This window comes from Copadichromis virginalis, linkage group LG7, assembly GCF_057382275.1.
Source record: "Copadichromis virginalis isolate Kocher_CV1m ecotype Utaka linkage group LG7, C_Virginalis_male_GT1.1, whole genome shotgun sequence".
Classification (NCBI taxonomy): Eukaryota; Metazoa; Chordata; class Actinopteri; order Cichliformes; family Cichlidae; genus Copadichromis; species Copadichromis virginalis.
Genome location: NC_140624.1, coordinates 24,522,572 through 24,538,181, shown reverse-complemented (window position 1 = coordinate 24,538,181; position 15,610 = coordinate 24,522,572). Strand labels below are relative to the sequence as shown.

At 38.9% G+C, this 15,610-nt stretch overlaps 1 protein-coding gene across 1 annotated transcript in view; it reads left to right on the top strand.

The window, feature by feature from the left end:
* Positions 1-5,904, top strand: part of LOC146705080 (solute carrier family 23 member 2) — a 71,089-nt gene extending 65,185 nt beyond the window's left edge. Inside the window, exons 11-12 of the mRNA XM_085460983.1 lie at positions 5,214-5,309; positions 5,390-5,904. Coding sequence (XP_085317109.1) covers positions 5,214-5,309; positions 5,390-5,559 — 266 coding nt within the window. The 3' untranslated portion in view covers positions 5,560-5,904. The remainder of the gene's footprint in view (positions 1-5,213; positions 5,310-5,389) is intronic.
* Positions 5,905-15,610: the final 9,706 nt, after the last annotated feature.

Here is a 15,610-nt window from a genome sequence, read left to right as displayed (position 1 = left end):
GAGGTGTCAAATAGACATCAGTTTTACCAACATTAGTAACTGGAACAAAAGCCTCCCCTCCTTCTCCCTTTACCAATGAAGGAGACACCAATAGGCCTTCCGGGAGAAAACCATCATCAGGCCCGAGGGGTTCAATCAAGAGGTCAATAGGTGTATTCACAGGCATCTTTGGACAGGTAACAGGAACATAACTTTGCGTTCCAGCTGGAACACAGAAAGACTTCTTACCCTGTACTCTAACACGATGGGGTTCAGGAGAATTTGCCATGGCCTCCATCATTTGGCAGTATCTCAACGCTCTTCTCCAACCACGTGGCGCAGTCTTCAAAACTGGAGCTTCCCAGAGGTCAGAACCATATTGTTTACACAATTCAGAGTAAAGGGGGTTCAATACATTCATTCCTAACACACCAGGTACAGATATCTTTTTCTGTGCCATGTGGCTATCTGTTGGATCTCCCACAATCAACACCCCTCGACGAGGTAGGTGAATTCCCAGGATTGTAACATCCAACTCAATATACCCAGAATAAGGAATTTGTAGGCCATTAGCTGCTTTAAGTCCCAACCAACCACAGTCTTTAAGCTTTTTATCACTGAGATGAGAAAAGTTATTTTTAAAAGAGCTTTCTGTGATTGTTGTGACCATGGACCCTGTGTCCAGCAAACATGAAATAATAACCCCACCCAAATCAACCTCCCCTTCCAAGCATTCACCAACTAGATGACCGAGTTCTACATTACTGGAGCCTTGCAACCCTCCCACCAGTGTGTGGCTCTGTGCACTGGTGGGTACTAGTTTTCCGCCGCCCCAGTAGTTTGGCCATCAGCCCTAGCTGCTCTTTCATGCTGATTTCCATCAGAATTGGGTAATGTCGGGCAAAATCGGGCAATATGTCCAATTTGCTCACACCTAAAACAAATGGGTTTACCATTCACCGTCCTTCTACGTCGAGAAGTGTGATTGCTAGAAGCAGCCACCTCCTGTGGGTTTAATGCCTTAATGACCAACTCTAATTGTGTCTGTTGGGCTTTAAAAAGGGACACCAACTCAGCATATTCTGATGTTCTAGAATCGACACTTTCACAAGAAGCTTGCATATCTGCAGAGACTGAAACAGACTGATTATATCTAGACCTAAAAGGCTGATTCTCATACTGTGCCATCCACCTGGTCGCTTCGGCTCTCGCCTCACGAATCGTCCACTGTGGGTTGGCATTAATCAAATCGCTCAGCCTGATCCTCAATGTCAGATCTCTAACACCATCACAAAATTGATCACGCAGATCTTTTGAAGCTTTTCTTGCGGCTTCCTCATCCGTTTTAATAATCTGGTCCATTAAGGCCATCAAGGAATGAGAAAAGTCAATTAAGGACTCGCCTTCTAATTGTTTACGATTGAAAAATCTGCGTTGCAAAGAAATGTGGGAATCTAAGCAACTGTACATTTCTTTCAGTGTATCAAAAATTTTCTCAACATTTTCTTTCTGTTCCTTTGGCAAAAACTTTATCTCAGTGCGTGCAGTACCCTCTAAATGGTTAAAAATGATTTGAGCTTGCTCTTTTTCTGTTCTGCCTCTCGTGCGCACAAAGTCTCTCATTTGCTCAATCCACTCATCTAGAGTCAGTGAGCCCATATTGTCCAACTTCCCTGAAAATGTTGGCAACTTTCTATCCTGTTGTACGTATACCACAGGATTGGGTCTCACAGTCTCTGATTCACTTCCTGTAGCTCCTGTTGATGTAGAGGGCCTCTCTGTACCCACAGATGCTGTTTTCAAGTCTCTAAGTTCATTCTCCAACTCCTGTATACGTTGGGCCATTGTTTGTTGCTCGCTTCCCTCCATGATGGCAATCGAGACCTGGCTGCTCCTTCTCTCCAATCTTACAAACCTGTCCCTGCTGTCCTTACAAAATAACAAAACAAAATGGCCACTCCCTTGAAACCTGTCGACAACGCCAAAATGTAACCGAGGACAAGGGATGAGTAAACGGGGCAAAGAAATAATTGATCATTTATTTATTACATAAGTTAAACATACAAATTCCCAGTCGTTTCCAGACAGGACTTACAACACATCCTGCCGATATCCCAGCTGCGCATGAGACTTACCACACAAACTGTGCGAAATAACACTACAACCCGTCACACCCCGCTTAGTGACACTGCAATCGTGGCACACACTGCAAACAATTCGGGTCTCAGCGCAGCTGGGAATCAGTGCTATGTATGGCCTGTGATCTGAGAGATAAAGGGAAGTGGCACAAACAATTAAAATAAAAAAAACAAAAGAGAGGTTAGTCCGCCCTTACAAAACTTACTCTCAATCAATAACCGCCTCTACGGCTGGACGGACTAACCAAAACAAAATTACAAATCAATCAAAAGAACAAAAAAAAGGACAGCAGAGACAGCACAGCTGAAAAACAAACAACATTATCAATTAAAATATTACCCAATAAAATAGCAATTTTATAAAACCATTCAAAATCATGAAACTAAAACAAACACTCAATATACCTACAATATTGATCAGTTTCCCTGCGAGCAGTCGATCTAGGGCTTGATCAATTCTTCTATTAAAATTCGTGGTCACACTAAAAAAGTCCAATGACACATTAAAAAAATAGGCACATGCAATAGCAAAAGATCCAAACAAAAAATGGCAAAAGTCTCTTACCGACAGTATACCCACTCGCACCTGAGTGAATTAATTGCCTCTGGTTTTTTCCACAGAAGAGCGCTGACTTCACCCCACACACCCACTACCTTTTCACAGCTCTTCAGCCAATCACCTGGCAGCGAGCAACAAACTGCCAGGTGACACTTGTTACACTTATATATCACACAAGAAACTGAAGCATAACTGATAATCCTAGAATGCATGAGCATGTCCACAGGGAGATTTTTTTTGTTCCGTGGACATGCTCATCAAAAGGAGCGAGCTGAAGTGGTTTGCACATCTGATAAGGATGCCTCCTAGGTGTCTCCTGGTTGAGGTGTTCTGGGCATATCCCACTGAGAGGAGGCCCCAGGGCAGACTTAGGACAAACAGGAGAGATTACATCTCTTGGCTGGCCTGAAAGTGTCTTGGTGTTATTCCCCTGGATAAGCAGAGGAGGAGGCTGAGGACAGTGAGTCTGGGCTTCTCTGCTTGGGTTTCTGCCCTCATGACCCTGCTCCTGATAGGCGAAAGAAAATGAATGGAGGGATGGATGGATTTCATTGTACTACTGTACTATGTATGACTGTGCAATGACAATAAAGAGTTATCTTAGATGAACATATCACTGGATGGTAGGATTCCTGATCGTGCTTTGGTAAGAAACTTAGTTATGTTTGGATGTGCTTGGGTAAAGAAAGTATTTTATGGCATAAAATGGTACTGATCACATCTAGTGGACATCTGCTCTGCTAGTTAATTGCCCCTCTCAGTTTACCCACCAGACAAAGAAAAAACACAGGAAGGACAGTATCAGACCACTTTTAAGTTTGAGTTCACCTTGATTTACTTAATCTCTGGCTCTTTTCACAGTGTGCTTTTTTTAATTCTCTCTTCCTTTCATTAAACTCAACCAGTGGTGGCAGGCAGCCACTTCCTTCTTGGACTTTTCTTCCTGTTAAAAGGGGTTTTTCCTTCCCACTGTTGCCAAGTGATTGCTCAAAGTGATTGCTCAAAGTGATTGCTCAAAGTGATTGCTCAAAGTGATTGCTCAAAGTGATTGCTCATTTCATTGTTGGGGTTTTCTCTCTATTATTGTAGGGCAGTGGCTATCAAAGTGAAGTCCCCAGACCTCTAGGGGTATGCAAGGTGCAGATTGGGGGTCTGTGAAAACACATAGTGTCACCTGGCGCATAGTGGCACTTAAAAACATGTGCCAGTGACAACAGTCCCCTCGAGTTTGGCTTTATCGAGAATGTTGATGGAAGACCAAAATGCATTGTGTGTCTTCAAGTGCTAGAAAATGAAGCAATGAAGCCAGCCAAGCTAAAGTGGCATCTCATCTCAAAGCATGAGAGTTATAAGGGGGTCCTTGGAAATATTTTACCCCCTGTATGGGGTCCCTGGCCCCTAAAAGTTTGAGAACCCCTGTTGTAGGGTCTTTACCTTACAATATGAAGCACCATGAAGCCACTTTAGTTTTATTTCTATAGAACTGAATTGAATTAAACACTTTCCATGGCGTTATTGGTTTTGTCACTAACTAGCTAACATAAACTAATGGGAATCTATTAGCAACCAAACAACCTAGTGACATCACATTCTGTACTGACCCAGATTGCTTCAAAAAGTCAGTCCATTTTTAACTGTATCCGGGAAGTGATTTGAATAGTTATTTGGAAGCATTATCTAGCTTGTCTTTGATTTCAGTGGTCAAGGGAACATACAAGTTACTTATACAAAATATCCTGTTAAATGTGATTTTTTTTAAGTTTTAATAAGGTTTGATAAGATTTAAAAATCCTTTCTCTTGGCACTATCAAGTTTTTAGCCTAATGTGTGAATACAATTAATTAATTTGAAATAGACATTTCTCGGTAAGCCATAACCAGATAACCTCACCAAGTTGATCCACTCTCCAGTTAAAAATTTTATATAAACAAGAGCACAGTGCAACTCCCAGTGAAGAGCAAGTTAAGATACTTTAATATATTCATTTATTTGTGTCTATGTGAAGTCGAATGTTTTGAAAACCTCAAACAAAGAAAGTTTTTAACTGTCAAAAAATACCACAAACAGTTTACAGGCCACTGATAAAATATAAAATATCTCAGACAAATCCATCTCAGTCAGACATATAGGGATTCACCCGTTTGCTTCTAAGATGCTTGAATACAACCAAACACCACACAAAAAAAAATGTGTATGGTAAACTCAGCAACCGTGGTAAAAGTGCATACCAGGCATTCTGGCTTCCTCACACAGTAAACTGAGTAAGAGTGAATGCTGTCTGTCTCTCTGTGTTGGCCCTATGCTGGACTGGCATGTCAGCTAAGATAGGCTCCAGCACCCTTGTGATCTAAACTGCATAAGAAGTTAAGGAAATGGGTGGATGGATGATTAAGCCTTGATTTAGTTTTAAAAAGAATGAATCCTTGCCTTCATATGGAAGAGGCAAGCGCAACGATAATCTTGTACAAGATTTATAGTTCTTTTATCTTTGGCTAATAAAGGTTAACGACTTGTTTTGTTTGTTCTTGTCTCTAAAGGAATAAAAGAGCTGGACCAATTGATTGTAGTGCTTTTTACCACACATATGTTCATCGGTGGATTTTTTGGATTCATACTGGATAACACCATTCCAGGTGAATGACAGAATACTTGTGTTAAAGACAATCAATTATAAAGTAAGCTCTATCATCTAACCTCATCCCATCTTTTTCAGGTACTGACAAAGAGAGAGGTATCAAGAGCTGGCAGGACAAGGTGCAAGATGGAAGCAAAAACATGCATGACCAGTCATGCTATGATATACCTTTCTGCAACAAGGTTTTGAAAAGGTTTAGATGTTTCCAGTGCCTCCCCTTCCTCCCTTCTTACAACACCACCCAGTAGGAGGCAACCATGTAATGATGTGGTAGCTCAGTGTGCAACATTAATGTTGGCCTGTTAGCCCCATTAGAACAAAGAAGTCTTAATTGGATGGAATATTCTCAATGACAAAATAAGTGTACATGACACTTACCTTATTTCTTCAGTGCTATTACGGTTCATTTTAAACTTCACTGCTGACAGTGTTTTCACAGTGTCACCTTTCTGCTGAAGTTTCAGTTTCCCATTTTTGTTGATCTGGTTAATTATTTCTAAAGAGTTGAATCTTTGAAACAAATAGAAGTGTTTCACATTACAGAATTTCAAATTCACATTACAGTGTACATAGGAGCTTGCAAAGAAAAGCGTCTGGACTTCTTTAAGTTGCTTGCTCATCCGAGAAGCTTCTTCAGTTCTAAGGTCAAATGGTGGAGAGTCCCAGATATAAACCTAGTGGGAGTATCCCCCCACAGAGGGACAAAAGGACCCCCTGATGATCCTCTAATCGCCTGAGCCAAGGTGTGAAACTGGGTGTGGGTCCCAATCAGCCAGAGTTTCGGGTGTGTTCATTGTGAAACCTGGCCCCACCTTATCATGCGAATTCCTAAGGTCAGATGGCCCAGGATATGAGTGGGCGTTAAGGCGTCTGGGAAGGGATCTCAAAACTGGATTATAGATGGCAGACAGTTGGTGTCGTAAACCCCCGCCTCTGTTCAAAGATGGTCGCTCACAGTGGACATAGATGGCTTCTTTCACTCCTCTTTCAAACCATCTGTCCTCTCTGTCCAAAATGTGAACATTGGCATCCTCGAAAGAGTGTCCTTTATACTTAAGATGCAGATGGACTGCTGAGTCTTGTCCTGTGGAGGTGGCTCTTCTGTGTTGTGCCATGCGCTTGTGAAGTGGCTGTTTGGTCTCTCCAATGTAGAGGTCTGAGCATTCCTCGCTGCACTGTACAGCATACACCACATTGTTAAGTTTGTGTTTTGGCATTTTGTCTTTCGGGTGAACCAGTTTCATCAGGGGGTCCTTTTGTCCCTCTGTGGGGGGATTCTCCCACTAGGTTTATATCTGGGACTCTCCACCATTTGACCTTAGAACTGAAGAAGCTTCTCGGATGAGAGGTGAAACGTCTTCAAGCAACTTAAAGAAGTCCAGACGCTTTTCTTTGCAAGCTCCTTTGACTACAATGACCTGGATGACTGAGAACCTTCACAGACATACAGTGTACATTGGCATCAATAGGCAGAGGTCAAGCTGCTGCGGCTTTAAACTGTCATCGTGCTTCTGAAACTATCTTTTAGACTGAAAACCCAGTGGAGACATAAAGCCGCTGATTCTTTAACATAATCGCACTTACCGAAAACAAACACTGAAACAATATTTGTGCTAATTGGTTACTAGTTTGTTTTTATATTATGTTTAATTAATTAATTATATGGATGGTTGCAATTAAAATAGCAATTTATAGGTAGTGCATTTATAAACATTAGGATGTTTTTTTTGTTTGTTTTTTTTGCAATATCGCTGATGTTTGTGTCCTGCTTCATTTTCACTGTTTCATTTTGTTTGAACTTGAACAGGTTGTATTAAAATGTGACGAGTTGAGATTGTTGCTTATTAATGTTTTTTATATTAGTGATTATTTTATAGCTTTTTAAGAGTAAACAGTTAATTACAATGATCATGAAGGAGCAAGACCCACAAGCAGGACACCCAAAAATCCAGATCTTTAATCCAGAAAGCTGTACACAGGAAGGCAGAGGAGGCAAACAAATCCAAATATGGCAAAAGTAAAGTCCAAAAAACAATCCAGATGTTCAGACACACAACAAACAAGGAGCAACAAGGAAAAAATTGTGGGCATACAAACAACATACTAGAAATACTAAAATATATGCAATGTTTGACCAAATCATGGTAATGGCAACTTTAGTCATGTTGCAGAATTCGTCATACTCAAATTCAATCTGCTTACTACAGAGAGTAAAAATAAACACAAATCTATATAGGTTTATAATGACAGCTGAAAAATAAATCTTATAATAGTTAAAACAGCTAACATACACATGCACACACACTCACAGACACTCAGCTTTTGACTTATTGAGTCGTTTTTTGAATGCAGGCACAGCTGTAACTTACCTCAGGTCAGCAGGCAACTTGTTACAAATATAGGAGCACAGTAACAGAAACCACCCTCACGACATGTAGCTCTAATTCGGGGGACACCTGATGTTGTTTAACTGGGTTGCAGACAGTGAGCAGTAAGGCAGCGAACGTTTAGTTCATAAAGTTGAAAATTAACTTTTTGAACTGGGAGCCAATGAAGTAGTTAAGCACTTCAGCACATGTTCAAATTTCCATGTACGTGTAACGACTCTGGCAGCAGACCTTATTATCAAAACTGTGATCGCTGTTCAAAATGATGCCAAGGTTTCTGACTTCTTTGCTGTGTTTCAGAGGCAGGAAAGATAAATGTGAACTAACTGACTACAAATAATTCTGTTCTAAAAAAAATTCTATAAAGTTTCTAGACATCCAGAGTTAATGTCATCAGTGCAGCTTATTAGTTTGTTAAAAAAAAAAAAAAGGTTAGATCATGTTAGGAAAAGGGTTCAGGTTAGGTGAAGCAGTGTCATGTGCATAAGAATGATGGGATATATTGAGATTTTTTATGACAGCACCAAGCAGGACTATGTGAAGGTTAACGTGTAACAGACCGGTGATAGACCCAAAGGAAAATCCTTTGAATTTTTATTTGAGCAGTTCCAAAGCTACGAATTAAAACACAAAAACGTTTGCACTTTTGGTATGATGAGTACCAGTGAAAAACATGACCTGACCAACTCTTAAACCAATTGACTTGTGAGCTGAATAAAAGGTCTGCAGCATTTTATTTCTGCCATCTTTACCTTTCCTTTGTTTCTTCCAGGAACTTTAGGTGGATTATGTATATCTACATTTCTGGCAAAATCAATATAATTAATTATTTGAGAAATTGCATCGGAGAAATTATGCAGCATTTAATGATATGATAACAGTACTTGTAATGTGTGCTTTGAAAGTTCGCTGATAAATATGTCACCTGTGATGCCATTGATGTAATGCTCGTTAATTAATCGGTTGGTATTTGTTTTGACAAGACAAATAAAACACACAATAATGATTCGAGAGAGCAACATTTTGAACATTTGTAAATGTGACATCAAGGCGTTTGGAAACAATTAGAGCAAGTGTGTGACCTTTTGTATGAATGGGTCCATTCACATGCTATTTAAAGTCAAAACATTCTAATAAAGGGATTGTCTGTTTTATATCACTTTTCATTGTTGCTGTTGTCAGTGTGAATATTTATATCCCCTGAACTAATGATACATCAAATTATGTCAATTAGGGCAATTTATTCAAAGGAGCTTGCAAAGAAAAGCATCTGGACTTCTTTAAGTTGCTTGAAGACGTTTCACCTCTCATCCGAGAAGCTTCTTCAGTGCTGAGGTCAAATGGTGGAGAGTCCCAGATATAAACCTAGTGGGAGTATCCCCCCACAGAGGGACAAAAGGACCCCCTGATGATCCTCTAATCGCCTGAGCCAAGGTGTGAAACTGGGTGTGGGTCCCAACTCTCCACCATTTGACCTCAGAACTGAAGAAGCTTCTCGGATGAGAGGTGAAACGTCTTCAAGCAACTTAAAGAAGTCCAGACGCTTTTCTTTGCAAGCTCCTTTGACTACGATGACCTGGATGACTGAGAACCTTCACAGACATAGGGCAATTTATGTTGTATATTTGGAAAGAAATCCATCAATTTCCTCTGAACCATGTCTAAGGTTAGGGGGATGATATTTAGTGACGAATACAGCAGAATATAGAATTAATTAATAAATCTGAATATTCAAAATCTTGAAAATGGCACAGATTAACAGTTAAAGATTCCAGTACTTCTCCTGTGCAATATTCAATATGCACAACTAATTGTGAATTAGTGGTTGATATTTTAATCGGCGCCAGGGGCAGAGACATCCAGTCCTCACCAACTACAAAGGTCAGAGTAGGATTATAAGAATTAATGTGTAAACAGAAATATTTATTTTTTTATCCCAGTTAAAAGTCAACTTCCCTCATGTAGAGTCCATTGTTAGTTGGCAGAACTTTACTGAGTTAACAGCAATAATTGCACAGCATCTAGTTTTTAAGAAAATATGCTACATTATTTTTTAAATGCTAAAAAAGATATTAAACACGTTATGCTAAAATGTTAAAAACAAAGAAAATGGGTTGAACATATGTGTAGCAGCATTTACAGTAACCTTTTACATGCATGTCTGTCTCACAGCATGCTGCCCAGTTACAGAGACAGGGGAACTGCTGAGGCAAAGGTTAATTGCTTTAAGATAAACATGGAGAGCTTCTAGAGCCAATGATTAAGGCAGGTTTATGCAGCATAAGAGACTCCCATCAGGGTCTCACAGTATAAACATGTGCTTAAATGCTTAAATCTTTTTGTTAGTGGATTCAAACATAAAGCCCGAGTACTTACAGTATGTGTCTGCACTTCTTTTTGGCTCTCGGGGGAGGCGGACGCACTTTTTCTCCTCTCCTCTCCCTTATCTTTCCTGCTTAGCTCTTATGTCCTTGTCTAGTCTTGTGTTTTTTTGTATTACTTTCCCTGGAACACTCTCTCACAGTCTGTTTCTAAAACCTAAAGAGAATTATGGATTTGATCAACTGGTCTCTGAATGCTATTGACACACTTTACCCTTTTGTGTTACACATTTCGATGTTTTTTTCCTCGCTACCTAGCCTGACCTGTCTCCCCAATGTGATGTTTGTGTATTGTACGTACGGTCGGCAAGGTCTGTCATCTCGGTTGTGGGCAAAAGGCCTGCAAATGACAAATAAAGGCTATTTCATCTCTCATCTCATGTTTTGGTATTTCTGAATTCTTTGATGTTTATTTTTGACTGATGTTTTGTCTTCACCCCTCCCTGGTCTGAACAGGAATCTTTGAAATCTCTTCCTCTTTCAGAAATACAACCTATGATACATTCTACAGTAAGGACTGGCATTGCATCGTTTTCTCGTGTTGTTTAAGACATTTTTGGAGATCTGACATTTTGTGTGATGTTTAATATTTCTGATCAGGCGCATTACAAAAAATATCCATAGCACTCAGTAAAAAGAATGAAATTCCAAAAAGCAGACACTCATTATCCAGCTCCAAGCACTATGAACAGAGAATAGGGATGAATGACAGTTACTAGTGTAGGATCAATTAAAGGGAGCTCATGGTGTGTAATTTGTCACTTCTTTCAGAACATTGGTATCTAAGGCTACGTCCACATTAGCCCGGATAGATTTGAAAATGTGTTTTCGTTTTCAGTCATTTTCACAGAGTTGTGCGTCCACATTGCAATGGCCGAAAACGCTTATGTTCCAGTGCAGCGCATGCGTGAAACGCAAGAAGATTCGACCTGCCTCATTTCTGTCTGCCTTTTATTTGCTTTCCGGCTCTTTGAAATGTTGCGGCAGAATGTCGAGGAAAAGCAGCAAGTATTTTTTTGTTTTTTGCTGCTGCCAGTAACACAAAAGTACAAAGTTGCAAAAGTGAGTGAGAATTAAAGAATTTGAAGAAAAGCTTTCTGGAGCATGTACAAACTGATATTAATCTGTAATAGGGCTGTCAAAATTGAGAGCAAACAAAACGACTGCTGTATAATGCCCTCCGCTATCTTAGTTTAATTGGTCACATGACTGCAACACATGACTAAAGTGTGTCATCGTTTTCAAAAAGTCTCAGTTTTTGCTGTCCATATATGCGAAAGCACTGTTTTCAAATGTATGTGTTTTTTGCGTTTTCCTTCAGCGAAAACGCCATCTCAGTGTGGACGGGACGGCAAAACGGAGAGAAGACGATGCGTTTTTAAACGAAAAAGCATTAGTGTGGACGTAGTCTAAGACAGGTGTTAAAAGTAGTGTAACATGTTTTACCAACAGCTTCAGTGGCATAGCAAGTGCAAATCAGGTCACACACTGTGAGTACCATATGTAAAAGCCATGTGGCTAGCAAAAGTGCCAAGTTTGTCAGCAAGTCACCTGGTCAAGGAATAAGCCAGTGGCACAGATAGATATTTAAAATGGTGGGCAACCCTTGCAGCTACACTGGCGCAAAGCTAACATGATTACCAAATCCTAATCAGGATTGAGTTGAATTGACAGATGTGAGCATTCATTATGTGAAGAGACACCTTCAGCCACAATGTTCCAAACGTGAGGCATTACAGAAAGTCTGTCAGGGTATTACCTGCCCCAGGGTTTATCAACCCTTTGAAACGTGACCTGCCTTGAATGCATGCCATCTCTGAGCTCAAAGGTCTCCTAAATGCAGGAGAATAGTAAACTAAGCCTGTCTACTCTATGCAAGCTTGCATTAGTAGTAGGGTCATTAAGAAAGTGAGATACAGGTGCTCGTTTGTGGGTTTAATTTTTTTTTTTTTTAATGTAGGGAGGGGAGGGTGTGTGTTTTGCTTGAATCCCACCATGGAAGTTAAAAAAAAAAGTTGTAAAGTAAAAGAAATGTACCAGTAAAAAGTACCAATTTTTTTTTTTTACAAATAATTTTGTTTTATTAAGTCCTAAAATTAAGAACATTCAGAACAGAGATTTTTAAGAATAGTTTATTTCAAACAAGAGAAAAAAAAAGAGAAAAATAACAAAGGCTGCATGAATATGTCTACACAATGTTTATGTTCAAAAACGAGTAGGATGAACTTTACTCTTTTTTTGTTCGTACCCCCAAGTTAACTACACAGACCAAAGGAAATTAATCTGCAAATACAGTATAACCAAGACCAACAGATCATGGCTTAGGGTAAAAGATGGTGCAGGTTAGTTTCTCCTTAGTTAAACTACTTTATACAGCTTTACTCTAAGGTACACCATACTGAACTAATCCAATGGAGGCCAGAAGATTGGAAGCCATTATTTATTAGTTTTCCCTGAGCCTTAGTGATTTTGCAAAGACTGCAACTGGTCATTATTAATAACATGCTTGTTTCTATGTCACCCATGCACCATGCCTCGCTAATTTATTTACATGTTACTAAATATAATGTAATATTAGAATAAATGCATGTTTTCTTATGGCTATAATGTAAAAGACATGAAAAATAAAATGCTCATTAAAATTTCGATTCTGAAGTTTTGATGTTCTGTCATTTCCTGTTTAATCTGGGAACTACTTACCTTATTTTATTCCTGTCAGCTCTACTTCCACACTTTGTTCTATTTCCGAAAGTTTTCTGCCACAACAATGTCTAGTCAGACAATCCTCGCTTCAGTATATATTCAACCCTTTGACCTTCTTCCAGCTGCCAGGTTGCCTTGTTACTCTTTACAGGTAACCTGTCCATCCAGTTTTGCATCTTTTTGTTTTTGTAGTTTGATTTTGTTTTCCCTTCAGATGTAATTTTTATTTGTGTATTTTTTATTTGTTGCTCATGTTTCACTTGTATGACCATTGTATGATTTGTTGCCTGACAATAAAGATCTGGATTGTGGATTTTGATTGGCCTCTAATATCCTGTGTTTAAGTGCTCCACTCATGCTGAAACCATTTTTAATAGAGGTCAACAGGTAACCTGATCCTGGTCCTGGTATAGAGATATTCAAAAAACGAATTATAGCAATGATTCATTATATTACAACTCGACTAAATTTATTAGACATTAGTGAATCATATGTAGAGAATCAAAGTGGTCCATTGTCTTGACAAACATCAGTATATTGGCTTATATTCCAGCTTTAAAGTCGTTCCCTAAAACTTGTCCTTAGCATTGGTTAAGGATACAAGTTCTGATAAATTAAATAAATAAGAACCACCTTTACCTGTTAATCAATAGTTTTTGTTGATTTAGGTAGGTGTACTTTTTTGAGCATTAAGTTAGTATTAGATAACTATCTCAAGCAAATCAACACGAGTAACCTATATTTGGCTTGCAGGTAACCTACATTTACTATATATTTGTTATATCGCATACATTAGTAAAAACTGCACTTGTAATGTTTGCCATTTTTCCTAGAAGATCATTTTAAATAAAAAAGGGCATTTCTCTCTTTTTCCATCACATTCCAAAGCGATGTGGAAAATAACAAAGTGATTGTCAGTTGCAATGTTGATGTTGGACGTAATTATGATAATACAGGAGCAACACCAACCCAGAGATATCAGATGCAGCAACCTGATGTCCCTTTTTCATAAAATCCTAGACAGAATCCATACAATAACATGTACCACTGGCATTGTTGTTGTTGCCAAGCAGTAGACGTTACAGGAAAAAAGAATGATCTAAGTTTTTTCAAGAACGCTTTTTCCCTTGACGGGGAATTTGCAAAATATTTTGGTATATTAAATTTCTGATGGCTGATACTGCTGAGCTCAACAGCATGGTATTAGATGAATGTAAATACAAACAGAGCCCCTTTCTGAGAAAAGTAACAAAAGTAAACCTTCTTATTCCTTAACCATCATTAAAGTAATGTAAAGACATTATCTTATTTATTGTTAAATAATTTCATATGTGTTTTACTGCAAAGGACTACCTTCATATGTTTCCTGGCAATGTGGTCTTGCCCATTTACAGTTGTCTCCTACCTCTGTGTATTTACTCCTTTGTCAATTCCCAAATTGCTTATGCATAATTCCTCTCCTCTAATTCTCTCCTTGTGTTTAGTCCATCCTGCTAACTGTGTGAGTGCAGGAGGCAAGGAAGGGGCACAAAGAGAAAGGAGCAGAGGCATCAGACATTTAATGAAGTAAGACAGACTTTCACACTTGATTTCTGAGTGGTGTCAGTAAAATTTAAGCTTTGACACTTTTTACACAGTTTTACATGAATAATTTAGCCTACAGATGATCTCGTTTGTAACAGTGGTCATGACATATAATTTTCTTTTCTATATAAGGTCATTTTTAACTAAATGTGACAAGTTAATGTAACTTCTTATAAAACACATAAAAAATTGTGAAGAAAAAGTAACCATCTTAAAAACATGAAAGGATCAAATATTTTGATCCTTTTTATTTATGGATCAAAATATTTATGATCAAATATTAAATAATAGTTTAATAAAATCCATCTTTTTTGACCCTATGCGACCCATATCCGATCATGGTATGACAGTGTGAACAGCACAAATCTGATATTTTCAAATCCAACCTAGGTCACTTTCCTATGTGGTACTGAATCCGATACATATCTGATGTTTTAGAAAGCAACTGCTGTTTGAACGGTCATGTCACATTAAATCCGTCTTTTACTTCACTGACACAAGACAGACGCTAATTATCAGCGCTGGAGAAGACAAACAAGATGGCCATTGTTAAAGCACGGGCTCTCTATTTTCTCAGTGTCCTTCTTTCTCTAATAAATTTGTCAAAATTCTGCCGGTTACGACTGTGCAGACATTGATAGACTGCTGCAGCAACACCTACTAGCTCTGTAGCTGCCATTTTTACTTCCGTAAACAGAGCGCGCTGTGTGTGACGTCTTCTTTTGCTCAAGCGGGCCACTTTGAGGGCCGTGAACCGTTCACACTAGAGCGCGTTTGCTGTCACATTTATTTGTGGTCGCAAAAAATCTGATTTGATCAAAACATGGGAATTGAGCATTAAGACCTGCAGTGTGAAGATTGCCTTAAATTGGCCACATGCAGGAGAATGGAGGCCAGAGGAGACATCCTCTCCTTACTTTCTCTCTTTTAGTCTTAGTCCCTCCAGAAAGAAGTTGAGAATGGAGGAGGTGAAAAAGAGACATAAGGAGAGAGAAGTCAAGATAACAATAAATGATGAAAATGAGACATTGCAGCTTCCTTTTTTTTAGATAGATTGAAAGTTTGATCTCATATATGGTCATTTTAAATAACTGAAAACAGCATTTGACTAAAAAGAAGGTGTTTCTGTGGTGTTTCTCTCACCGTGGTTTGTACTCTCTTGCAGTTTGGACCTCCTCATTTAAGTCTCAAAGATACAAAGAATTATACCTCATCCAGCAAGCCTCTCTCCTCTTTGGGATATA